Here is a 27,456-nt window from a genome sequence, read left to right on the forward strand (position 1 = left end):
TGCAGACATAACTGTAATTTTAATTTATTGGAATAAGTGGCTTCTCTTCTCTCTTCTTCCAGATATTGGTCTTGCTGTCTCTTTTAGTTAGAGGTGGCCTTCCCCGTTTCTTAGCTGGAGGAGGGCTAGCCTCATGGTCTTCTGTTTCTTTCTTCTTGGGCACCTCTTGTGTCTGCTGCTCTATGACTGGATCAGTCCCCCCATCTGGCATGTGCTTCACAGTCTGATCTTCGGGGGTACAAACTGTGGTTCCACTTTCACTACTACTGAGATCCAAGTCTTCCAGGTAAAGGACCTTAGAATGTTGCATGCTTTTGATGAAGGTTTTCTCCCTCTCCAGTTTCCGACTGGTATTATGCTCATTCATGTCCACCCCAGAGTCCAAGCTAGTATCGTTACTCTCAGTCTTCCTGCCCTTCTTGAGGTCTATGAATGAATGCCTCACCTGAGCTATTGGCTTGCCATCCAATGAAACAAACCATGCCCGTGGATGCGGAGATTGTTTTCCTTTTGAAAGCTCCAGCAAGGTTTGCTCTGAAATGCCTTGAAGTTCGGATGAAAATGGTGTCATGACCACAGCTTCGTTTAGCGTCCCTGGAACAGAAACTGACTCCAGCAAGCTATTGGTGTAGCGCCCCCAATTTGCAGCTTGAGGAGATGAGCCTTGTTGGCTATCTAATGCAGCTGATTCATCTCTGGAGGTTGGCACCTGGAGGTGAGAGTGCATGGGCATCTTGGGTAATGTCTGGGTATAACTTTCCCGACTCATTGGCTCCATCATTGGGCTATAGACTAATTGCCCTTTCCTTGGCAAAGTGGCAGACTTGGCAGCATGCAGCTGCTCTGGAGAATGGAAAAGGTCAGATGTTTGAAGGATGGCAACAGGTTGGCTATAAAGATGCACCAATTGCTCTGGGAGGGGAGTGAGACCATACATTTCCTCATTCATCGAGAGGTAGTGGTTCCGTTCTTGCAAGTCTCTAGCAGGAGAAATGCTGCCACCAATATGTTTCGCTGGCTGTAAATGCCTCACACCTATGCTAGGTTCCAAGGACTGGGGTGAGCTACAGTGAGAATTTTTGCTGGAGAACTGGTATGTAATACCTTCTGTGTAGATTTTGAAACTGTCGTGGCCTTTCCTCTCCTCCCCTTCAGCTGAAGCCCCTCTCTGGGGACTGTAAGAAGATAATGTGGCTGAATACAACTGAGACTTGTCATCTGGCTTCACTGATCCCTTGGAAATGCCAAGGTGATTTATGTGAGTTGTTGATGTCGTCTGGTCCTTTCTGGAGATGTCCCGTTTTGTCGTATTTCTCCTCCTCTTTTTTGACTGACCACATGTATCCCTAAGAAAAAAAAGTGGGGAACCAATAATGTTAAAGCTCTACCTTGCCCACCAGCTGAAATCCTGACTGCAGTTAGGCTGACATCAATGGGATTTAAGCTACCTGTTCAGGAGAGCAGCCTAGATATGTAACACATCCATTTTGTGTCAAATGACACAAGTATTACACACCCTTATAGGTTATCTGCATACTTTTATTCTATTTATAAATGTTGCTTAGAAAACAGGGAAGAGTAGTACAGAGTCCTAGAGCTAGAATCTTCTACACATATGACTGCATGAACATAAGAACATAAAAATAGCTGGATCAGGCCAATGTCCCATCTAGTCCAGCAGGCTGTTCTCAGAGTGGCTGAACAGTGGACTGCAGAGGCCATACCTCAAATATCTTTTCCAAACAAGACTGAACCATCATTCCAAGATGTTTGTTACTTACCTGCAGTAGCAAAGGAGAACTGCAAAGAACCCAATGATAATGATGATGGTGCCTCCCAATATGGCTGTCAGGAACACTGCGTGGTATGTAGTTATATCCTTAGTGACCGAGGCAATGATGGAGTCTAAATTTATAACCATTAAAAAGGGAGAGAAAAAGAAGGTAATTTCTTGTGCAAAACTGGATCCAACAATATATGGTGTCTTCCCATCTCTTGTTTACTCTGTTTTTCCTTAACATTGTGTCACTCGATGTGCTGCTGATTTTTCCAATCCTCATGAACACAGGGGTGGCTCACATGGGCAGGGATGATGTCCACAGTTTAGACCCATGTTTCGGCATTAAGCAGTGCCTATGTATACATATATGCACACACATTCAAACAATATTGATTGGAAACCTGCCTCATTTGAGACACCTGAAATGCTGGGCGGGGATGCCTTTTTTCTTATGAGTATTTTTCATGCCTTAAATAATATAGCCCTGTTTGCATATTGTTTGTGTGTATGGCTTCAGTATGAGGCCTTGTTTTAGCCTTGTTCTCTAAATCTATTTCTGTAATCACGTTACATGTGATTGTGGGAGAAGAAAACCCCAGTGGGCAAGCTCATGCTCCCAAGTAGGGGATGGAGTGTGGTTAAGGCACTTTATTGCATGGGGCCCTTTTGCAGGGAGGAGCTTGTATGCTGGTCCTTTTTCTCATACAACCACACAGTTACTGGATGACAAAGGTGCAAGGTTTGAGTGCAGGGCTAAAAGGTCCAGCTACACAGAGATGCCCTGCATTCAAGTAACCTGTGAATCGTACTTATATTTCCACTTGACCAGGGAACTAAGCCTATGATTCCTATTAAAGTTGGGAGGGTGGCATTCTTCCCTATCCCATGTTCTGACTGCCAACTTGCACATAATTATTCTCCTGCAAACTACAACAGCTAAGTTCCATTCAGTGATTTCACATTTCCATGGGATACCTCTAGTTCCAGGTAGTGGAGCTGCTATCCAGTAACCAAGACTTGGAGCAGTGTATGTCCATACAAGATGATCCTGTGCATCCTTCACCATGCCCAACCCGCGATTCACCCAGGCACCTGGGAGGAAAAAAATGCTTTCTTTTAGAAGGGCAAGATGCCTTTAAATCAAAGCACAGTAAGCCCCGTCCAAAACTCTAGAGGTCAGATGTGCCCGTGGTGTTTCCAGCTGCATGAATGGGGAATCTGTGGCCCTCTTGTATTGCCGGACTGCAGCTCCTATCATTCATGTGGAGCTGTCTTCAAAAACTAAAACAAACAGTTAAGACCTTTTCTGTTCAAAAGTTCCAAGTGCACATCAAAGATCTCCATGTAAACGAACAAGATGTCAGAGTGGAGAAACAGCATGTACTATGAGTTATGCCAATTTGCATTTTTCAGGTACTCTTAAAGACATACTTAATTAAAAAAACAACAACACAAAAAACCGTCATGGTTAATCCAAGCTCTCATGTGCCTAGTCATTAGGTTCCTGCTATGTATGAGTAGGACCTGACAGAGAAAGTCAAGCTACTTTAGTCTCCAGATGGGGTAGGTAAGCTAATTGTTAACTCCGCTTCCCGCTTTTAAGTATTTGGATCCCTGGAAAGGACACCCACCTGAGGTTCAACAGGGTGTGATGGCAGCCTACTTGTTAGCTTCTGGCAAGGCCCAATGACCATGTGGTGCTCTTTGTCTTTAACTAAGTGAAAATCTTAAAGCTACACAGCTTCAGCCCTGTGCTAATGCAGAACAGAGAACAAACTCACCAGTTTTCATGTCAAAGGTCCATGCTGGGATAGGATCTCCTGCTTTGACAGCACTAGTAGGTAGGAGAGGCAATGTTATCTGAATGGGACCATCTACGTTCAGTTCTTTCCCAGCCGAAAACAGGTTTACACATATTGCAGCAAAGGGAGTTAATTCAATACTTTTGAAACCTAAACATTTAAACAAGGAGATTATTTTATTTCATTTTCAGTGTGGGTGTGGGTGTTCCAAATTAGTCATCTGGAACCACAAACGTTATGCAGTCATAACATTCTTGGAATTTCCTATATGCAAACCAAAGGCTTATTCTACATATATGTACAGCTGCTTAAAATGTCTGCTTTTTATTATTAAAATGGAGAAAGATAGATATTAATGCATTTCCAAATTAATATATATTGGTCCTCTAAAAAATAACATTTCACAATAATTTATTGGGAAGAATATTTCAGTGAACATTCTAGCTAGCATCTCCAAAATCTCAAAATCGTTTTAAAAGGAGCAAATCAGTATTCCACCAAGCAGCCATACTAGTTTGCAGAAGCAAACACTTCCTTCTTCTCCATTATACTTTTTGATTATCTGGCTACAGATACAGAATAGACCTAGACCCATCACAACCACAGTAATAAAAAAATAATTAGGAAAATATGTCTACACATGCTCAATTTCAATAGCCATTAGTAGTGGAGGCAGTACAGAAATAAACCACTAGATGGTGATAAAAGGCATCAAAATAAGCTTCTATATTTAATCTTAATTATTTAATAGTATGACAACACTTAAATAGTATAGAGCATCACTTATTAAGAAACTGCCAGATTATTGGTTCATCTAACTCAGGCTTCCTCAACCTCGGCCCTCCTGATGTTTGTGGCCTACAACTCCCATGATCCCTAGCTAGCAGGATCAGTGGTTAGGGATGATGGGAATTGTAGTCTCAAAACATCTGGAGGGCCAAGGTTCAGGAAGCCTGATCTAGCTCATGTTGCTGAACTACAACTCCCATCAGTCCAGTAAATATAGCCAATGGCCAGGCATGATGGGAGTTGAAGTTCCGCAACATCTGGAGAGCCAAATGTTTCCTACACCTGATCTATTTTGATGGGCAACTGTGATTCAGGATTGCAAACAAAGATATAAAGCAGGGGTCAGCAAACTTTTTCAGCAGAGGGCCAGTCCACTGTCCCTCACACCTTGTGGGGGGCCCTGATCTAAGGCAAAAAAATCGATATTGCAGGTGACAGAATTGTCACCATCCTTTTACAAAATGCAGTATGGTATCTGTACTATGGTTTTTTGTATTTGAGCACATAGATTAGGGTAAGTGTACAATCAGTGGCAGGGCAAACAAAATTCAGAAGTAAATCCACTAAGCATGATACTCAGTGGCCTACAAACGATCAGTTCAAAATGAATTTCGAAGATGTGTGGATAGTAAAGTGCTTTTCCACTTTGGCAAACAACAGCAACCGTGGAATGGATGAATCAATGTAACTCGGTTAGCTCAGAACAAACACACACTAATCTGAGAGGCTGAGCATTAACCAACCCTTTTTTCTAATCTAAGTCGGCTTTCTGACATTCAGTTTATAAACATGGGGTCTACTTATAAACATGCAGGGGGAAACTGAATCAGAACACTATCATGTAAAAGAAAGAAAGAAAGAAAAACAGCAATTAATTAATATGCATGTTCCCCTGCAGCATCTGAATACTTAGACATCTTAAAATATTAACTGTATCAACTAAAATATTCATTAGCTTAATATGTATATCCAAGACTTCTGCATTTAACCGTAAGAATTCTAATTTCTATGCCCAGTCAAAATGTTGTGAAAACTTTCCAGATGCATGGTGTAATATTACACATTGTCACATTTGTCACTCTCCATTTCTACAAGCTAACAGACCTGTGCACAAATGACTCATCTTGGCACAGATTGCAGAGGGAGAGAGAAAGGCTCAAGAACAGAATTAAGTATCCGAATCCTTCTCGAAATGTGCACACTGTTAGATTTGGGTCACAAGAAAACTGTCAAATATCATGTATCAATTAACTTCCACCTGCCCCTAGGATAAAAGCTGTTTTTTTTTTTTGCAGGACCACATAAATAATTTAAAAAGAAAAACATCAGAGAGATTTCAGGAGGATCAAGGGGAAAAAATGAAAGCTGCTTTATTTGCTGATTCGTCAGCTGCAAAAGGTGTAGGCATACATTATTAATCCCTGTGTGTCTCAGTGTGTTCAAATACCCTTTGAAAGTGTAGGGATCAGTGGCAGAAATGAAAAAAACTAGGCAGCCATTTATTGTTTGTTTGTTTATTTATTTTAATTTGTACAATGGCATTGTTGCCAATATAAATGGAGATTTAAAAATTTCTATAGTTATTGGCCAGTCAAAGAAGGTGGAGACAAATTTATCTTCCCAATATCTCTTGCAACAAGCTGGGGATGACAAATCTCTGCCAGCAACAAATGCAGGGCTGTGTGCTGGCTCTGAGAGTACCCCAAATTACAAGATGAATCAGGATGATTCAGGGAACGTTCTCGCGAGTTGGATCACACAATAACAAGGTGTTTTGAGAAAAATCAGAGACTCTTTACACTTCCAAGGTGGATAAATTGTTATTCAGCTGCAATATTACATTTCAAGTCCTAACCTGTGGGTCTAAAACCTATGCCGATAATGTTTTAAAGGGATAGTCTTCAGATCCCTGCTGTATATCTTCAAAAGCTAGCAGAAAATCTGACATACCTGACTTATTTAAAAGAATTCCAGTTGTATAAAGAAAATGGTCCACTTTCAAAAACTGCTGGGGCACTGTAAGGTAGGCTGTAACATTTGTGATATGGTGGTTCATAGGAAGTTTTATTAAATATTTTGGAAACTGAACACTTGGTTGAGATTTGGCATCTGAAAAAGAGGAAGAATTCAAAGCCAGCAATTTCACAGTGCTTCTTTCAAACAGTTAACACTTTTGATTGGCAAAACTTTTAACTGACATTCAAAAATTAATGTTCAAGCATGAACCACTCAGAGCCGTCTCATTCATAGGGGCAGGTGGCGCGGTGCACCAGGGCGCCAGGCCCCCCAGGGGCGCCCCCGCGAGCCCGCCGGCATACCGGGCGCCCCCTCACCAACCTGCCCCCGCCCCTATGGGGCGGGGGATGAGGGGCCTGGCACTGCAAGCCAGCCACCCTCCGGAGCCCCAGCTGGAGCGCTGGGAAGGGCGCGCAAAGCCCCGCGCTGCTCCAGCGCCACGTCCATCATCCCCCGAGGGGCGGCCAGCGCGGGAGTGAGGTGGGCGAGTGGGGGATGAGGGGCGTGGCGCTGCAAGCCGGCCACCCTCCAGAGCCCCAGCTGGAGTGCTGGGAAGGGCGCGCAAAGCTCCGCGCCGCTCCAGCGCCACGCCCCTCATCCCCCGCTCGCCCGCCTCCCTCCCGCGCTGGCCGCCCCTCGGGGGATGATGGACGTGGCGTTGGAGCAGCGCGGGGCTTTGCGCGCCCTTCCCAGCGCTCCAGCTGGGGCTCCGGAGGGTGGCCGGCTTGCAGCGCCACGCCCCTCATCCCCCGCTCGCCCACCTCACTCCCGCGCTGGCCGCCCCTCGGGGGATGATGGACGTGGCGCTGGAGCAGCGTGGGGCTTTGCGCGCCCTTCCCAGCGCTCCAGCTGGGGCGCCGGAGGGTGGCCGGCTTGCAGCGCCACGCCCCCATCCCCCGCTCGCCCACCCTCCCCCTCCCGAGGGGCGGCCAGCGCGGGAGGGAGGTGGGCGGAGAGGCGGCCCACCGGGGGCGCCGAGGGATCGTCGCGCCAGGGCGCACGATCCCTTTGAGACGGCCCTGGAACCACTTGCACCTCTTATCAACGTGCATTCAGGTAATATGCTACATTTGGGTGTTGAGATCCATAAGATTATCTTCGTATAGAACCTAGGCTTCTATCTGTTCCAGACTCTCAATACAGTATGTCTAACAAAATGATTTTTAAACTCCCTAACTATAACTTTGTCATGCCACAGATACCCATGCCATCCAAACCTTAAATTGTAACCTTCTAATTCCAAAATTCTTTTATTTCTCAAGGTCACCCACTCCTTCATCCAAACTAGGCAACAGGTTACAAAGTACAGTTTCAAGTCAGACACTCCCAATCCTCCGCTTTCCTTTGGCTCTTACTGTACTTTCAGTTTAACTCGGGGTTGTTGTTTTTTTACCTTGCCATAAAAACTTAGATAAATCTTTTGTACCGCTGTTACTTACCAGATAGTTTCCCAGTAATTAAAACTGTATCATCAAACAACCATATATTTGCCTGGCTTTGGGGGAACAGTGAGAGTGTGACTGATGAATATACTGTGGGAAGACAAAATAATAGGAATATATTACTACAAAGGTTTATGTACTGGAAAAGAAAGCTAGAAAAAAGACTTACAGTTCTGCAGAGTGGTAAAATTTAGGACACCAGAGTGATGGATACAAAAGAGGACTGGTATTTCACAAGGAAACCAGGAAATCAGAAGCCTTTCTTTCCTGCTGTAAATTTGCAAGAGTTTCTTGCTATGTGCAAACTGGGTTTATGACCCTTACAGAAGCCTTTCTTTCCTGCTGTAAATTTGCAAGAGTTTCTTGCTATGTGCAAACTGGGTTTATGACCCTTACTTTAAACAAAACTAAACTAAGTAGAGTTTTTTTCCACTAAGGAAATCTGATTAGTTTATGAGGCAATCTGATTAGTTTAAAGTAATCAATTTCAAAACTATATGCCTACGCACAAGCTGTTTATTTTTGTGCATTAGTTAATGTTGGGAATTTGTTTCAGCCTTTCTGCTTTGGTATTTTTTTTTTGGGGGGGTAATAATATGTCAAAACAGAAGAGGCATTAAAAAAGGATGCTTTGGTTGAGATGGGGTTGGACTAAATGACCCTTAAGGGTCCCTTCCAACTCTATAATTCTATGACCTATAAGAAAATAATAGAAAAGGTACTGCTGCAAAGCTTCTAAGCTGAACCACAGAGTAAGAATTGTGCCATTCCCAACCCATCAGGAAAACACGATTATCATTTAAGAAAATATGCTCCAGTTTCACAAACTGTTCAGCCTCCTTCAATATAATCTGTATTCAATATTTGGGGCAGACCTGCAATAATTACATTATTTTCATGGAAGCATTTGATATATATTTCATCTCTCAAGACGGCGGCATTGACCTTTGCAGTTGCATTCAGCACAACTTACTTTGGGTGACATCATTAAGTCACATTCATTTGATGACAATTAGATGGATGACCAAAAAGAAGGAAGAAAGTTCAAGTGCATTCAGTTTAATAATAGGATTTTAAAAGGGGCTTACTCACTTGGCATTCTTCCAGTCTTCCAAGGCAAAGGTGTTAACATATAACCATCTTTATAAGATGCAATAGTTAAACTTAAACCTAGCTGATAGGGAACTTGTATCAATACTGCTCCATTATTTCCAGTCAGCGTCGAATTTGTTTTTGTGTAGTTGACAAACACTTCCACAACCGCTTGGCTTAAATATTGATGGCTGATGATGTCGTTGACTTGCACTTTCAGTGTAAACATAGATCCTAAATGAGACAAAGGGGAAAAAGACAGTCATCAACGTTACATGTCCTTTGAAAGGATGAGACTTTAGTTTGCTAGGGATGGGCTTTCCTAGTTCAAGAAGATGCTTATTTTCTTCACTCCAGAAGAAAATGGTCCAACTAAGATAAAAGAGCTGGAGACTTTAAATCTGAATGCTTGAGGAAATACACTAATGTAGTTCACACAATGGTAACTTGATTTGGAATAAGTGCACACATCTGCTTAAAAGAGGTCAGGATCAGACCGAGAAGAATGCACAGTTCATACATTACTGGGTTGTGGATTCTATTCCTACAAATAAACTTGCATTTCACCACATACCTCCAGTAAGTGATGCACTGGTTTTGCACATATCACCATATACACAGGACCGGTTCATACAACTTTCAAAAAAGGAAGAAAAAGGAGAAGATATGGTCTGGGCACAGTGCATTCAGCTATGTTGCACATTGCAAGAGGTGCATAGTGGAGGGCAAGGACAAGCATCTAATACACCCCCAAGCAAGGTAGACTAAATTTAATCAAGTTTCCCATTTCTAAGCTCAAACATTTCCTGAACAAGTATACAGTCTCACTGGTTGCTGTAACAATGAAAAGATGTTGGTTTACGTCCAAATAGAGCCTTTATACAATTTAGGATCTTAATCTAAAACCGTTGATCATATAGGTAGAGTGCTATCTGCTTAGAGATGAGCCTTCTGCTTGGTTCTTTCCACCAAAAGAGCTCTAAGGTCCTGAGCATTCATTTGCCATGGGATAGATTCTCCTAGATTTGTTTAGAAATAGCAGCTACAGGGACCCCCTCTACACTTTCCCCACTGGACATCCTTGCCTCCTGGAGGCGCCATCTGCTGCAGTGTCTAATGCTGAAATCCTACACCTACTTACAGGTGAAACTCGAAAAATTAGAATATCGTGGAAAGGTTCATTTCTTTCAGTAAATTCAACTTAAAAGGTGAAACTAATATATGAGATATCTCACTTTGCATGTCATGAGTCTATGTCAAGCCTTTATTTATTATAATTGTGATGATTATGGCATACAGCTGATGAGAACCCCAAATTAACAATTTCAACTTTGGGGTTTTCATCAGCTGTACGCTATAATCATCACAATTATAACAAGCAAAGGCTTGACATATCTCACTTTGCATGTCATGAGTCTATCTCATATATTAAACTCCAGTAGCTAATGAAAACAATTGCTTACATAAATGGACTTTTCCACGATATTCTAATTTTTCGAGTTTCACCTGTATGTTGCACCACGCATCGAGGCTAAGTCCTCGGAATTTGCAGTGCCGAAATTTGAACCCAAGAAAGCTGCTAAGTAAGTGTATTATTGCTGGGAGTATAACAAAGGCTCCTGCCAGAGGCAGGCTTGCAAATACGCCCATTCTTGTGACAAATGCGCAGGAAACCACCCAGCCGTATCCTGTGGTGTGAAGCAGCCCTTTTGTGGCCAGAGGAGGGGTGTTTCACCTGTATATAGGAGCGATCCTGACTATTCTATAAATATGGCCTGGTAGGAAGTGGGCAAAATAGCGTTTCGCTACAAGACAGAAAGGAAATACCCATATTTTCTGCATGTTAAGAGCCATATACATCCATAACTTGAAAACTAAAGCAACTACCATGCTTTAGTAACAACAGGGCAAAAAAGAGGAGTGCAAGATCATTCTGTGGATTATCCTGTGAGATCCGGAATGGCATCTCCTAGATACTAGAATCTGTGATCGTTTGATAGTCTATGGACCTATTTTTATTGCTATATAAGGTGGCTTATAAATACAGAAAATGAGCACACACACGAATAAATAAGTGGACAAATATATTTATGCTTAAACAGTTAAATTAACTTTCAAACTGGGTCACATTCCTGATGCCCTTGTTTCCCGAGCTTCCCACACGACCTTTTGCTATTCTTTTAATAGGCCATTTGGCAACCCCAAGAGATGTCAGCCTCTGTGGTGGCAGCCATCTAATGTGGCTGAGGAAGGTATCTTCACACCCTTTTCAAAGGCTAAGTCTAATTAGCCACAGCAGAGCACCAACTGCCATAAATCTGCATGTCCCCCACAGGACTTTGTCCCAGTACACAGAGTAGCCAATGGCCAAGTGGGTCTCTAAAAAAATAAAAATAGAAGTTGCATTGTAACCCTGGTGTGCCTGTTACCTGAGGTGGTTGAAAAAGCACAAGTTTGCATAAAAACACAACAATAGCCAGCTGCTTTGATTCATTTTTGCCCCCTTAGGATTTGTTTTTAAAGATTACCTTTTATACTCCTGCTGATAAACTCCCTCTTGATTGATTGTGAGTGGTGCCATTTTGACTCCCTAAGAATAGTCAATATTTATGCAATAAGCAGTGCTATTTTTCTAGAAAAAGAGGTGTCAGAACTCACCATGAACGCTGCCCTTGTTCTCTTAGAATGGCAATGGCGCCCACCTGAGAGGTGCCAGAACTGAGTTCTGAGTGTTAAGTCACTATTTATGTGATAACTGCTCTTTACTTATTTGTGAAATGCTCATCAATAAGGGTCAAATTACATTTATACTGAAGGGATACATATTTTGTGACTCCGGTGGAGGACGGTAAAACCAATGGACCTCTGGAGATGTTGTGCTCAGATGTAGAATGACCCTAACCATACCATCCCTGTTAGTGGAGGCCAGGTCATTTGCTCCATATCCACGCCTGGTTCCATCCCCTCAGAGGACAGGAATAAGCTCATGATTTTTTGGCCTACAAACAAGTTAAAAATCTAGAGATTCCTCCATAATGTGAAAAGCCCACATTGGTTTCTTTCTAGCCCCTGCTCCAGTCCCCACTGACTTACAACAGAGCAATCCTGGCTCTGGCAGAAAGCAGAGTGGAAGGCAGAAGACACCATGCACCATACTAAGCCCTAATACTCAAACCAGTTAGACTGGAAGTTGGGTGGGCAGTACATATGCTGCATCCTTACCCACACCAGTACCATGGATTGAGGGGTAGAACCGCAGCCTGTATTTACCACCTAATAGCACAATGCTATATTAGATATATTTGAATTGAATAGGGCTTACTTCCCAGTTTGCACAGGATTACAGCTTAAAGCTGTTTACCTGTCCTGGACCCATTTTTCACTTGTGTCTTTGGAAATTTACGGTTTGTTTGTTTGTTCAAGATCTAAAACACTATCTTACTGAGCAGTGAAAACAAGTTATTGTACCAATATATTCCAAAAGGGGATGGTATTAGTGAGTTTTCTTTTTATTCATGACTGGCTGAATAAACCAGTTGTGTAGGAGTGAAAACATTTATGGAGAGTGTGCCGTCTCTGCTTCCGAGAATGCTTTAATCATGAAAGCAGAAAGGGGAAACGGGTGGGGGAAGAACAATGGAGCAAAGCAATTTTAAAAGCAGTTTAAAAGTTGTTCTGTTTGTTTGTTTGTTTGTTTACAGCCTGCCAATAATCCTTCGACAGAGTGACTCGATTAGAAACAGAGTGAAACGGCTCACTCTGTACCTTTTCCTTGGATGTTAACTCATCAAGTAAACCTTATATGCAATGCTGTCTACAAGCATTCATCATTATAATCACTGCAAGCAAAGTGATGAACACTGAAGCAGCAACACCAACAATGGATGATTTTCCTGTTAATTTTTAATGGATATATTTTGTGCCACGTTATACATTACACACAAGTGCATTTATTAACCCAACAGCTACTCTTCTACAGAAAAATGGCTTCAGGAAGGGCAATTTGGGGGGAGGGGGAAATAAATAGGGGGCAGAGAGGTGAAGAGGGGTGCATCAGTCTTTCCCCATTTCCTCTCACCCCTTCTCCATTCCAAACCTCTGCACCTGAAACTGCTTGTTCCTAGGACAGGCAGCCTTTTGCATGTAATGTTTGATTTGGCTTTTTTTATCTTACCTCCCCCTTCTCTGCATGAAAGGTCTGACATAAAATCAGTGTGGTGATCTTTCCTTCCTTCTGAAATCTCCCCTATTTTGAAAATGCCAGGCATACGCTTACGATTTACTTCCCGAAGGCTGCCTCCAACATGCATTACCATCTCACAAGCGAAGCAGCTGTGAGCCCCCACACTGGGTGATTTGTTTGGTCTTAGCTGAATGAACAACCATGTCTCACTCTTGCTTTTGTAGAACATGCTATTTCCTGATTGGCCTTATTAGAGATACGAAAGGTGCATTGACCTATAAAGAAGAAGTCAGTTATTCCGAAGATAATCAGGCCCTGTAAACCCAGCATGCACAGTGTCATTGTAGGGCCAACAAGAAGGGAGTTTATACTCTGTCTATACGGAGGAAGAAGAAGAAGAAGAAGAAGAAGAAGAAGAAGAAGAAGAAGAAGAAGAAGAAGAGTTTGGATTTGATATCCTGCTTTATCACTACCCTAAGGAGTCTCAAAGCGGCTAACATTCTCCTTTCCCTTCCTCCCCCACAACAAACACTCTGAGGTGAGTGGGGCGGAGAGACTTCAGAGAAGTGTGACTAGCCCAAGGTCACCCAGCAGCTGCATGTGGAGGAGCGGAGACACGAACCCGGTTCCCCAGATTACGAGTCTACTGCTCTTAACCACTACACCACACTGGCTCTGGAGTCAACATACAATATGTGTGGGGTTTCTTTGTGGGGAGGGGGGTTCCACTCCAGTGGTTTTCCTGAACCAATGGTACCACATTGCCACCACTTAATATCACTTATACGTTTTCTGTCTTTAACTTACCGTACCAATAACCCTGGTAAATAACTGAGGGATAAAGGAGTGGTAAGAGGCCAGGCAGATATAGTTACTATATTTAACAAATATATTGATGTTTATTAATTATGAGATTTTGTAGGGTACAGGCTGATGTGGTTACTTTATGATGTGGATTCTCCTTCCTTGGAGGTTTTCAAGCAGTGGTTTGGATGCTTAAATCCGTCATGGATGCTTTAACCGAGATTCCTGCTTTGGAGGGGGTTGAACTAGATGACCCCCTGGGTCCCTTCCAACTCTATGATCCTCCGTCTCTCAACAGAACAAATGAGTTTACTCGACAAGTCACAGAATTTAGGAAAAAATTATCTATAAATTGGTAGAAGGGCAATGTGTTAAGGTTGCTTTTGTTTGTTAAATTGCCAGTTGCATAGAAGTGTGCTTTACACAGCCTTTCTGCATCATACATTCATTTGAATGCGATTTGCAAATCTCGGATATATGGGGCTGCTTTGAACTTTATAATGCATACAACTTATTTTAAATCAAGAGGAGAAGACAGGTTTGTCAAAGCTTGTTCCTCCCCACGAAAAAAGCAGGTCACAAGCCACCACGCATCGGAAAAGAATCTTGAGATCCGTCTTCAGTCAAATACACCCCAAAGGCTATATTTAGCATACCCTTGCATCAAATTATTTAATTCAGCATTTAGAGCAGGCACTCTCATATTCTTATTCTACTTGAGGCCCCTGAAGGGGGTGGGGGGAGGGAGTCAAGCCTCATCACAATTAGTGAAAACACAAAACGATGGGAGACAGCTGGTACATATTCACTTAATTACTGCTACTGTTCAGTGCTTATTGAGCAGAATGTAAGCTAGGTGTTATACAAATGTGTCACAAAGTCCCTACCAGGAGGGTTTACCACTGAAGCTATCACCATTTTGGTGGCAGTTTGGTCCCACTCAAAAAATGCTTTTGTTATGTCGTCAGAAACGCAAGTTCAAATGTTACATCTGCAGACCAGTACAATATTGTCCAGTGTCGTAATCTCTGTTTGGGGCTGTTTTGCTTCTCGTGCTAATTATGCTAATTAGGACCAGAAGTCTGCCATATGGAATGCTAGGAATCAGCACAGTCCCTGTGTGACTTGCAGGGCAGAGGTGGCTCACCTGAGGCCCTCCAGATGTTGCTGGACTTAAAACTCTCATCATCCCTGACCACGGCCAAAGCTGGCTGGGGCTGAGGGGGAATCCATCCTCATTTGCAGGGCTACGGGTTCCCTCTCTCTGAAGTAGTACTGGACACCTGAATCTCCATGCATCACAGACTCAACCAATCCTTTGTCTCAAGCAGCTGGAGTAAACTTCTATTGCAAAGCAAACAGAAAATGATTTCCCCTCCACTCCCCAGCAGAAGGCATATGCAAAGTATACAATACTAGCAGTATGATGTAAATAAAAAACAGTAAATGGTGTCCTTTTTAAAGGTAATTTTTTTTTGGTCAAAGAGGGTAGAAGGTAGAAGAATATATATTTTTAAATGAATGCTTTACATAAACCACATAAGAGGTTTAGCTGATTGTTATTTAAATTCTGTTGAATAAAAAAACACACTATGTCTCATAAACTGTTTTAATACTGTATACAGGAGAGAATAATTTTCAATTCTCCTTTAACTCCAAGGCAAATGCTTTATTTATTTATAGAAAGATCTTTTATCCAGCCTTTCCATTTTAGCAAAAGCACACAAGGCAGATAACATTCATTAATTATAGAGGCCAATCAATAACGAATTAAGAATGAATGTTAATTAAAATAATGTATTAACAAATTAACAGGGGGGAAGGTAAAAAAACATTTCTGATAGAAGGCAGCTGGAAGTGATCAAAAGTTAAAAATAATGCCTGCTACCATAAAAATGTTTTTCAAAGGACATTAAGTGAAGTCACCAAACAAATCATAGAACCGTAGAGTTGGAAGGGACCACGAGGATCATCTAGTCTAACCCCCTGCAATGCAAAAATCTTTCACCCAAAGCAGGGCTTGAATCTACAACCCTGAGATTAAGAGTCTCATGCTCTACTGAAATCGCTCAAGGGGCAACTGTTCTACAACCCGGGAACTGCTACGGAGACTCCTCCCTTTTGACTCATCATGGTCAACTGCATCTCAGGACAAAAAGGCCTTCTGGGTGATCTTATTGGTTGGGGAGGATCACACAGAAGGAGCTAATCCTTTTGAGTACCTTGGTCCCAAACCATTTGGGTTTTTTTTAAAGATAATGAACAGCAGTTTGATATGAATGGTAAAAATTTGTAGTACCACCACTTCCAAATTTGCATGGGAAACCTGTGGCCCTCCACATACTGTTGGACGACAGCTCCAATCATACTTGACCATTGGCCATGTTGGCTGGGGTTGATAGGAACTGGAGTCCATCAACATCTGGAAGGCCAGAGGTTCCCCATTCCTGCTTTGCCCAACTATCTGTGCTTTGCCCAACTATATAGCAAGGGTAGAGGGAGAACACAACCAAGGAACAAACCCAACTCTAGTTGTAAGTATTGTTTTGCCAGGACTGTGATAAGAAAAGGGTTAAACTGACCCACTGGCACTTCTGAAGGGTTTTTTGTCTCAACAACAGCTAATGAGTTTTCATAATATATACTGCAGTAATTTATTCAGGAGAAATAAAACAGCTTGGAAGCCTTCCAAAGTTTAAGAATTACCCTGAATATATATATGTGTGGGTACCGTGAATGCTGCACTAACACAAAAATGGTATTGAACATCTTGATATATACCCAGGACAGATTCAATCATGGCCACATAAAGGAGCTTTTTATCTCCTGACTTCATTTTAATGACCTAAAAAGCTAGTGAATCTCTCTATTTTCTAAAGCAGCATTATCACAAGCTTTAACGGCTAGCGCAGAAGAAAAAGCCTACAGTAGAAATAAAACAAACATTCCTTCACAACCCAGAAGCAACAACTTTTAACAATTAAGTAAAATGTGCTACACAAGCACAGGTTTCTGGAACTGTGTGGTTCCCTACTGTGTAGTAAGAAAATGTGCATACTCAAGAACTACTGTGGTAATAGGAAAGGCATAAATAACCTGTGCTAAGTGATCCTGCGCTGGCATTCTTGGGTGAGAGCAAAAGAACTACTTTGCTGGATCAGCTCACAGTCCAACCAATTCCAGCACCCTTTGCAAAATTCTCAGCAACTAGCAAGTTGGAGATGGTACATTAGAAACTAGACAGCAGTTCCCCAAAGGACCACAGCTGACCTTTTGCAGGGGTGAGGAACCTGCACCAGGCATGCAAGCTGAATACACTGTCATAGCTGAAAAATGCAGCAGTCCTTAATGACTTTATTATCAACAAAATAAAAGGAACCCATCACAAAAACTACCTTTGCACTCCTATTACATTTCGGGGGGAAAAATCAGCCTTGCAAATAAAACCACAAAATCCCGCCCCCTGAAAATTAATGACCTGCTGGGGTTTCCATCATTTTTTTAGTCGCCTATTCCATTCCTCTGATGGGGGTAGGGGCTGGTACGTCCTCTGGCAGCCCACTAGGTTTCTTTGCTGTGCAAAGAAGGCAGGCAGAGCATGCCATCCCTCCCCCACCATGCACTTCGTCGTTCAGTCATTCAGTCGTGTCCGACTCTTCGTGACCCCATGGACCAGAGCACGCCAGGCACGCCTATCCTTCACTGCCTCTCGCAGTTTGGCCAAACTCATGTTAGTAGCTTCGAGAACACTGACCATGCACTTGGCTGCATGCAAATACTTACCACCTGTGTCCACCAGGCGAGTGCTTAAATGCAAGGCTAGCAGAACTAAGCATTACATGCATCTCAGTGTAAGGAAAGCTCAGTGTCTCAGTTTTCTTTAGGAACAGAAAATGGACTGTGTGTGCATGTGTACGCTGAATGCTTTTCTAGGAGAAGCAGCTGACAGGGCTTTCTTGCACACATCTGTGTGCAATATGGTAGAAGGAATATGCTCTTAGAAGGGGGAAGGCATAGCTCAGTGGCAGAGCACATGCTTTGCAGCACACAAGAGTCTCAGCTTTAATCCTGGCACTTCCAGTTTAAAGATTTCAGTGAAGGAGGCCTGGGGAAAGATCTCTGCTGCCAGTCAAAGTTGGAAGTACTGTACTGGGCTACGGGGGACCAATGGTCAGACTCGGTTTAAGACAGCTTCATATATGAATCCTGGAGGGGTGGAGTGGGGAGAGAAACATAATTTTTGTCAATATAACTTTCCAGTGAAGGCTATGGGCTATTTAAAGGTAAAGGGACCCCTGACCATTAGGTCCAGTCGTGTCCGACTCTGGGGTTGCGGCGCTCATCTCGCTCTATAGGCCGAGGGAGCCGGCGTTTGTCCGCAGACAGCTTCCGGGTCATGTGGCCAGCATGACAAAGCCGCTTCTGGCGAACCAGAGCAGCGCACGGAAACACCGTTTACCTTCCCGCCGGAGCGGTCCCTATTTATCTACTTGCACTTTGACGTGCTTTCGAACTGCTAGGTGGGCAGGAGCTGGGACCGAGCAACGGGAGCTCACCCCGTGGCAGGGATTCGAACCGCCGACCTTCTGATCAGCAAGCCCTAGACTCTGTGGTTTAACCCACAGCGCCACCTGGGTCCCTATGGGCTATTTACAAGCAAGTAAATAGAGGAGACTGCTTCCTCCCACCAACACCAGAAAAAGAAAATCCATCAAGGCTAATGCCTTAAATTCTAAGTTTTGGCTGAAAAATCATTCCAATACTAATCTAAAGATACCAGAAACTAAAGGGCAGAACCCCTTATCACATTTTTCATGGCAAACTGGCTATCTATCTGTTAATGTACTAAAACAAATGTATGGCCAGGACCTACTAACAGCTGGCGTACTTAAGGCAAGAACCACCATATGGGGCACGATGTCCACAAGTATCCCTGGAGGTTAACTGAAGCTGAAGCACTAATCAGCAACAATTAGGTATGAAATATATAATGGAGTACAAGCTCTTCCTTTCAGTGACAAAGCATGGAAACAAGTCGCAGCAGACAAATAAGGGTACAGACCAGCTTCCAGATCCAGCTTACTATCAGAAATGCTTGTGTGATTTTGCCAACGCATCTGGACATTTATTGATTGTGAATATTATGCAGCAAACATCACCTTACATTGTGCTATTCGAATCAGGCGGTGGCATGCACAAAGCTGGACATCTCTAAAAAGATATGCTATTTCCCAACATCCCCTTTTCCGTTTCACAAATGTTATGTATGAGATACCCACTGCCAAATTAATTCAGGCTCTGCCCATGAAACTTAAAAGCTACATCCACTATAATAAATAATATATGCCCAATAAAATATTTAAAGGCCAAAGTTGATATTTACATGAAAGCAGGCTGATTTGTGGAAACAGTGTTTTCTCTCAACATTGTTCACTAAATTTTTCATAGGAGAATAATCAATGGAGACAAATATATAGAGGCGCGAATAAAGAAGAGGGTAGGCAAACAATGAGCTTCTCAAAAGAACTATAATACAATGTGTTGGCTCGACTCCTTACATACAATCGTCGTGAAACAGACTTTATGATTCAAGAGGAATTACAGTATAAACTCAACATTTCAAGGCTGCCTTAAATGCCAAGAAGGTCTGCATACTGTCATGACAAAAACAAAGCGATTAAGGGAAAAAAATCTTAACAAAAGATCAAGACTTCAGATAAATAATCAAGAAGCCAAGAGCTTTCCCCCAACAATCATTTATTTTCAACACAATGAAGACATAATGGCTGCTCATTTGTTCTGGAAGATTCAGTTATGGTCCATCAATGTAGCATAGCACCTTGGTTGTGGAGGGCTGGAGGAAAATGTGAGAGCCAGTGGGGTGGGGTACAGGGGTGAGGAAACTGTGGTCCTCCAGCTGTGATTGAACTCCTACTCCAACCAGCTGCAGCCACCATGGCCAATGATCAAGGGTGATAGGACATTCAAGTCCTAACAACATCTGGAGAGCCACAAGTTAACCACCCCTAGTGTAGTAGATAATGTCAGACTTTTTATCAGAGATCTGGGTTGTGCGGCATTGGGCCCTTTCTCTCAGGATTAAGAGAATAAAATGGGCATATGTTCTAAACTCCTTGCAAGAATGGCTGCCCACAAATGCAAGATTAATATTATTCACAGATATAGCACTGCCATGGCCCCTGCAGCACTTTTTTTTCCTGATCCTACGTGCTGCATTGCCACATGGGTTATAAGAACCCTGAGGACCTTCTTGGCAGGAATCCACAAATGCCATTGCTATTGGCAACCAGGATTCTCTTCCTGGTAACAGCTTTGTGGACAAGCATAAGACAAGAAACTCCTGAATTAGTCACATAACACAGAACTCACAAGGGGTGGGGGGAGAGGGGCTCTCACTTTGCAGGAGACAGACTCCCTGCCCCAAGTCCAAGACACATTTTAAATGCAAAGAGTGAACTTTTAAAAATTCATGTTGCTTCTCCCTGTACATCAATTCAGAATTTTCCCATTCCTCTGCCCTTGGCTAAAGTCCTGGTCCATACTCTAGTAATCTCCTACCTTGACTACTGCAACCTTCTACCTTGCTATTCCCATCACAGCCTTCTCACATCTATCAAAAACTCCCACCAATGTTTTCCTGCACTGACTCCACAAGACACCCCTTCCTCAAATTCTGTTGCTTGGCTTCCAGCATGGACTCCATGCCCTTACTTTTAAAGGTTAGCATGGACCTACCCACTCTAGTTTTGGTTTTTATTCCTGTTACATACCTGTTCATTAAAAAAAACAAAAACAAATTTACTTCCACTCCCCCATTTCCACCCTCAGCTGCCTAAATGTATCTTGCTTGCTAATAGGATTTCAACCATCCTCCCCGATTGCCTTATACGCTAAAAGTATCTGCTTGAATATTCATTCAGTGCTACCTTTCCTCTTCACTTCTCAAAACCCACCTTGTTTTGAAACCTTTGGTTTCAAATCAGCTGTAACTAAAGTTAGGTATGTATAACACCATTTGCTCATGTTCAGCTCTTCCTACCTTTGTCTCTCCCTTTCCACCCACCTGTCTTGTTTTAGAATGTGAGCTCCTTGCTGGCAGAAATAGGTCTGATGTTTTGTTTATGAAATCATGCAATGCACAACCCAAAATAATAAAATTAGGGTGGAGACACAAGAGTGTGCGATCTTGTTAAATTCTAGGTGGGAATTCTAGACAAGGGGGAATTATTCCCCTAATATCCTAACTGGCATAACTACTTTTGATACGATTCTAAAGTGCAACCATTCCATGGGCAGATGAATGATGTTTTGGTTATGACAGAAGATTAATCCTGAGAACAAAGGACAAAAATGAAAGGACAAGACTGGGACATCAATTCAGAAACATAAAGCTCTGCCGTAGGAATAATTTCTTTAGCCCAGAAGAGCACTGACTTCACATTTCTGATGCAAGCAATTTATAGTATTTCATTAATTCTAGCGGTAACAGAACTGTAGTGTGCAAGGTTTGGTATTAGAATATGCGAAATATCTGGAAAGAAAATTTAGCGGAACATGAAATGCACGTTTTTAAAGAGATATAGGCACAATGATATTCTATTTTGTCTAATCAGAAGGAAATTCCACTGACTGCAGTGAGACTTACGTGACATAAGTGTGCACAAGATTGCAGCTTCATTTTATTTACTCTCTTATATGCTGGCGGTATAAGTGTATTCTTAGTTAAATAAACGGATGCCAACTTCAATAAAGTATTAGTCAAGCTTGGCAATTTCAAAGTTTTAGCACTCTTCACTTAACAAGAGTATAAACATGTTAAAGCAGATCACTCTCTAGGATAGGGCATCTTTTTTTTTTTTAAAAAAAAAAGCAAACTAAATATTTCCCAGTGCAAATTACCCTAGGAAATCTACCCTAATTTGAATCGGAACATTTTCAAAGGCAAAATTTCCCAGAAAACCCACATTCATGCCTAGAGGAGGGCTGCCTTGCTGCTTCCCAGCTATAGTATCTGAAATATCTTTTAAGACAGTTCCCATGAACACTTTCCAGCAGACATGAAATGTCCCAGCCAGGCCAAGTTCATTGCAGAGGCATTGTTTGTATATACTGGCTTTTTATTTATCATGATTGTGCATACCGCTGCCATCGTTTGCATCACCACAGCCCCATTTTCCCCCCAGTCTGCCACGATCATGCTAATTCCAGGGGTCACAAACACTGTGCAGCACCCACAAAAAGGTGAATCCTGCTTGGCCAACAATGTAGCAGAATTCCTGTAGATGCCCAAGGTACTTGAATGGGGGTCTCTGGGGAGTGAGAATAATAAATAATAACAGCAACCATAATATTATACCCCACCCATCTGGCTGGGTTTCCCCAGTCGTTAGTATAGTGTCAAGGTTTCAACAATGTGAATAGAGGGTGCCAGCTCAGAATCCAAAATAATGTGTCATATGATGGTTCAACAGGTAGACGTAGAGACCTTAGGTCCAATTAAAGTACCGGTATTACCATATTTTCCGGCATATAAGACGACCCCCAACTTTTCCAGTTAAAATATAGAGTTCGAGATATACTCGACCACAGATTCTCCACCTGGCGTATAAGACGACCCCCGACTTTTGAGAAGATTTTCCTGTATTAAAAAGTAGTCTTATATGCCAGAATATATATGTTTGGAAATATGTGGACACAACACTGCACCAGCTAGTTTTCCGGGTCACAGCAGTTCATCTTGACAGTGATAACACAGCTGATGGCACTGCTGTTATATCTGTCAAAAGGCAGCTGAACTTGTGAAAATACTGTCATTTAATAATGTCCCAATTGTATATTTTGGGGGCAGTGTTAGAAACTGGGATAGAAAAGCTAGGAGCCAAATGGTTCCTGGGACCTGGGTTGTGGGCGCCAAAACAGAATGTCTAGTCGCCATTTGGGGGAGGGCAACACTTTTTATTTATTCTTTTCATAAGCATAAACTAATATGTGATTCACATAAGTGACACACTGTTAATATCATATTTTTAACAGAAATTGTTAAAACATGTTTAATTTGGTGTTTACAATAAAATATACTTCAGTTTTCAAAACACTACTCTTTATTGTTAAACTCCTTAACATATTGTCTATCCTTAACATATACTTCAAGGCTTCAAAGCACAAACATTTCAATAATCCTTGAGTGTCAGCCAGGTGCGGAATATGGCATCCAGACCTTTTGAGCTGAACCTTACCATCCATTTCTGATACTGTTTAGAGTACAGAATGTAAATTCTGCTGCCTTCCAGTAGACCAGATCCAGCTGACATGATATCCATCCCACAGGACAAAAGCGGCTCCTGACCCCTGCTCTATATCATTTATGAATAAATTAAATAATACCAATACCAATACAGAACCTTAGTGGATCCTACGTCTTACTTTCCTCTGTTTTGCAAACTGCCCATCAACTGTTTCCTGTTATTCAACCAGTTACCAATCTGCAAGAGTTGCCCTCTTTTTGCAATGCTAAGTATATTTATGAGAAGTTTTAACAAAAGCTTTCTGTTAACTCCCTTTTTGACTAACTCCAAAAGGCTGGCAGAGCAGAACTTCCCTTTGTAGAAGCCATGTTCATTCATTCTCTGCAAGGCTTATTCTTTAATGTTTTTAATTACTGTAGCTTCAAACATCTTTCCAACATTTTACTTGGGGCAGATGTCAGGCTAGTAGATCTGTAATTTCTTGGATCCACCCGAGATCCCCCATTAAAAGCTGGTGACAATATTGGTTATCTTTCACTCCTCTGATAAGGAAGTTGGTTTCAAGAACAAGTTGTCTAATTTTTTGCTAGAAGAGCCAACAGTTTCACATTTGAATCCTTTGAAAAAGCTCGGGGGTTTGCCATCTACACTTGATAATTTACTAATTTTAATGTACTGACGAATAGAATTTCATCTAGTCATTTCTATTTCACTTTTGTTTTATGGTGCCTTTCTTCAGAAAATTGGGTTGAGAACTATTTAACATCTTCCACAGTGAAGACAGATGCAAATAATTCAATTTCCCTGCAATTTTTCCTAATTCATTCACCCATTTGTTGCATAATGGTCTAACTGCTTGTCTGATTATCAATACATTGAAATAAATTATCATTCTTAATGTGTTCAGCAACAAGTTCCTTATATTGCATAAGTCTTAGTGTTGGTTGACTCTCCCTGTCAAGTTCTGTGCTCCTTTCTATTCTCTTCATTTGGCTAACATTCAGTCTTGCATCTATGCATTCTAGCTGAGATTCCTGCACTGCAGAGGGTTGGACTAGATGACCCTCAGGGTCTCTTCCAACTTTACAATTCTGTGATTCCATGATATGATTCTGTTACTGTGATTTTAATTAATCACAAGAGCATCATTTTGTCCACCCAGAGCTTGGAACCAACATGTTTAAATTGAAAAAAACAACAACAACACAAGTCATAATATGATTTAGGAGGTGTGTAAACAAAGCACAACCACTACAAAGACATTTTAAAAACCACTGTTTGTTGTCCATGGTCATGTATTTGGCATCCAAATGTGATTATCATGAGTAAACATGTTTGCTCCCCTCCTCTTATTTTAGCCACATTTAGCCACACCACAACATTAAAAGCAACAATTATTTTGCTCAAGCTAAATGTAACTTAAACTGCTCTGTTTATTCTCCATGGAATAAAATGGGGAACATTTTGGAGCCAAAGCATCTTAACTATAATGGTTTAGCCATATGATTATATGTTTCACAGGAATGCCAGCTTCCTTAAGCACGTAAAGGAAGTGCCATGGCTTCATTATGTAACAAGCATCTCATTGAACCTGCAGCTATGGATCTCCAGTTGCCCTTTGACTACAACTCCCATCATCCCTGCCCACTGGAAATGGTGGCTAAGGCTAATGGGAGCTGGAGTACAACACAATATGGAGGGCCATCAGTTGGCCATCCCTGCTGTGAGGAGTTATGACTCTAGTTAAGGCTTAAATAACAAGCATCTGAAGGAAGTCCAAATCTACAGGCATCTTAGTTACAAACAAGGTTTCTCAACAAAGCTTTAATCACCAATTGCTATGGTACAGGAGAGGAGCATTTGCAATGCAAGGCTGATTGAGAAACAAGCCAGAAACATCACATTTCTGCATACGCTACTGCCAGAAGGGGAGGGAAATGACACATTTTCTTGCTCAGCAGAGTATTCTGAAAAACAAGTGAGCTCATAGATTTTGCCAGTCATCGAAGACGTTTTTTAACATACACTAGCCATTTCGCGCCAGCACAAATTGACTGAGCTAGGCTTATCAAACAGTATTACCTTGCAAGCTAAAGACTAAGCTAGCACATCCTTTTGGATCTTGACCTATTTCCCTTAAAAACAACAACAACAAAACAACAACAACAACAACAACACTGCTGTATCCAAAGAGTAAAAAACAAGGGAGAGAAATCCAACAAGGGGGAAGGGAGAGAAGAATTCTGATTAGAAAATAAAAAATACCATTATTTGGCATTAGAAAATGCAGACAGGAACATCAGCAGCCAGTGTTTCGTTTTTGCAAATTAGATCACCACTGATGTATCACAAATCACCAGAAACATTCATTGTTGGATGTGTCATACTCTGCACATATATTTGAACTCACGCCAAGTAAGAGCACAAGATCCATTAAAACAAAAAACAAAAAAATATATAAAATGGTGAATTCAAACTCCAACATTTTCCTCAATATACAGGTAAGAAAGCTCATTTTGAGCTGCAAGAAATCCCAAGACACTTTCATCTCCCTTCTAGTTAAACAACATCTCTCCATCCTTTTTTCTTTTTTTAAGGAGTCTTCCGTGAGTAATACGAAATATTTCCCTTTCTGCAGATAGAAGGGAATGGTTGAAGGAATATCACGTCTCAATACACCAATGGAGCTGCTTTCAGAATCAGCTTTAAAGTACGGCATAGCAGCAGCTGCTCCAGGTCAGCTATTAAATCCCCATAGAGGGAAAGGAACAGCAACTGGAGGGCTAATTCACATCCCCAAGAGGCAAGGATGCTGCTTCATTAAGCACACAGTGCCAAGACCCCATCCTCAGCAACACTATCCATAAATAACAAGCAGCACATGCATGGTCTAGGCTAGGGCCAGTCTTCTGGGGAAAGGAAGGGAGACTGCGGGATTTAAAGGGGAAGCAGAGGCAAAAGGACTAGAGAGAAATAAGGGAGTCCACCCAAATAACGAAAGCAGAGGGGAGCCATGGTGTCAGTGTATAGGTGCAGCTTTAGAGGGGAAAGGGGAGGGGATGATGCAACCCATGGACAGGGCACATACAAACAAGGCAATATGATGAAATTAATGGTGTGAATAAAGAAATAGATTGCATTATGGGGGAGGGGGGAAGCATGAGGGAATATTGGGAGGGGAGAGGGCTTGTGCATTAGATGCATCCCACTCAGTGCTGTGGGTGGGGGGAGCAGAGGGGGTTTGCCCCAGGTGAAGCCTCCAAAGGGGAGCCACTGAAGCTCCCATCCTGGGGGAGGGGTGTGTGCCAAATTGGGTCTTTGACCCGGGTGAAATAAAGCCTAGTTTCACCCCTGATCCTCCCACTGAAACTGCACCCTCCTGTTCCTGGGGAAAACAGACTGTCCTGTTCTTTCTATGTAGCCTTTAAAAAAAAAAAGAATATCCGCACTTCCTGTTTATGTAAATACATTTTACCATCCTGATCGCAGTCATCCATCTGCATGGAAGAAAAGAGACGGGTATAGTGGCAAAAGTGAAAAACGTCGGGGGTGGGGAGGGGAGAGAGAGATGGATGGATGGATGGATGGATGGATGGGGATGAGAGGAAGCCGGTCTGGGCTTGCCATGTACCGGGTAAACTCTGCGAGAAAGCAAGGAGGCCGTCTATAAAATTGGGCAACCTCTCCAAGAAACTTGCCAGCCTCTCCAGAGAACCCGCTATGTTCAGGCAAACCCCATACAAAACGAAACGAAACAACCCGATGCGACATTCCCTCCCCAGATCTTAAAACAGGGGTGATGCTGTGGCAAGCTAGCGATGGCAGATCTACCACCGCAAGCCCTCCATGCTAAAGAGGCGAATGCACGTTCCCCAGGCGGGCTACTTACTACGGATGAACGGAATGAGGCGAGAGCAGAGCAGCACGCTGCTAAATAATCATCATCATCATCATAACAACAATCCAGACCAGAAGGTTAAAGGGAATGAATAGGTCTTTCCGTCCACTCAGAAGGGAAAGTGTGTGCATGCATTGCAACCGGGGGGGGGGGGGGGTGAGGGGCACGAAACGGTGCAACGCGACGGAAAGAAATGGGGTGCGACGCAATACGGGGGGGGGTTATTTTTTTTCAAGCGGGAGCCTCTGGGTGCAAAATGCTCGCATGTTGCGCGGTCAGAGTGCGGGGAGACGTACCTGGAGCAGCCGCGGAGGAAGATGCCTCCGCCAGGGCGGCTCGCTGCGGCTGCTGCTTCGGAGGGCGCCTGGCGAGGTCGGCGGCGGA

General features: G+C 42.5%; 1 protein-coding gene across 2 annotated transcripts; it reads right to left on the reverse strand.

Moving 5' to 3' along the window:
* FAM171B (family with sequence similarity 171 member B) lies at positions 1 to 27,456 on the reverse strand. Of its 2 annotated transcripts, XM_033166734.1 has the most exons (8): positions 27,369 to 27,456; positions 8,922 to 9,155; positions 7,827 to 7,919; positions 6,322 to 6,480; positions 3,562 to 3,732; positions 2,756 to 2,872; positions 1,782 to 1,905; positions 1 to 1,346 (listed from the first exon to the last, which is right to left on the reverse strand). In XM_033166734.1, the coding sequence occupies exons 2-8, from the start codon at positions 9,148 to 9,150 to the stop codon at positions 20 to 22; spliced, it is 2,220 nt and encodes a 739-aa protein (XP_033022625.1). In that variant the 5' UTR covers positions 9,151 to 9,155; positions 27,369 to 27,456; the 3' UTR covers positions 1 to 19. The 2 variants fall into 2 exon arrangements, with proteins under 2 accessions (XP_033022625.1, XP_033022632.1); XM_033166741.1 differs by lacking the exon at positions 2,756 to 2,872.

Source organism: Lacerta agilis, chromosome 1, assembly GCF_009819535.1.
Source record: "Lacerta agilis isolate rLacAgi1 chromosome 1, rLacAgi1.pri, whole genome shotgun sequence".
NCBI lineage: Eukaryota > Metazoa > Chordata > Lepidosauria > Squamata > Lacertidae > Lacerta > Lacerta agilis.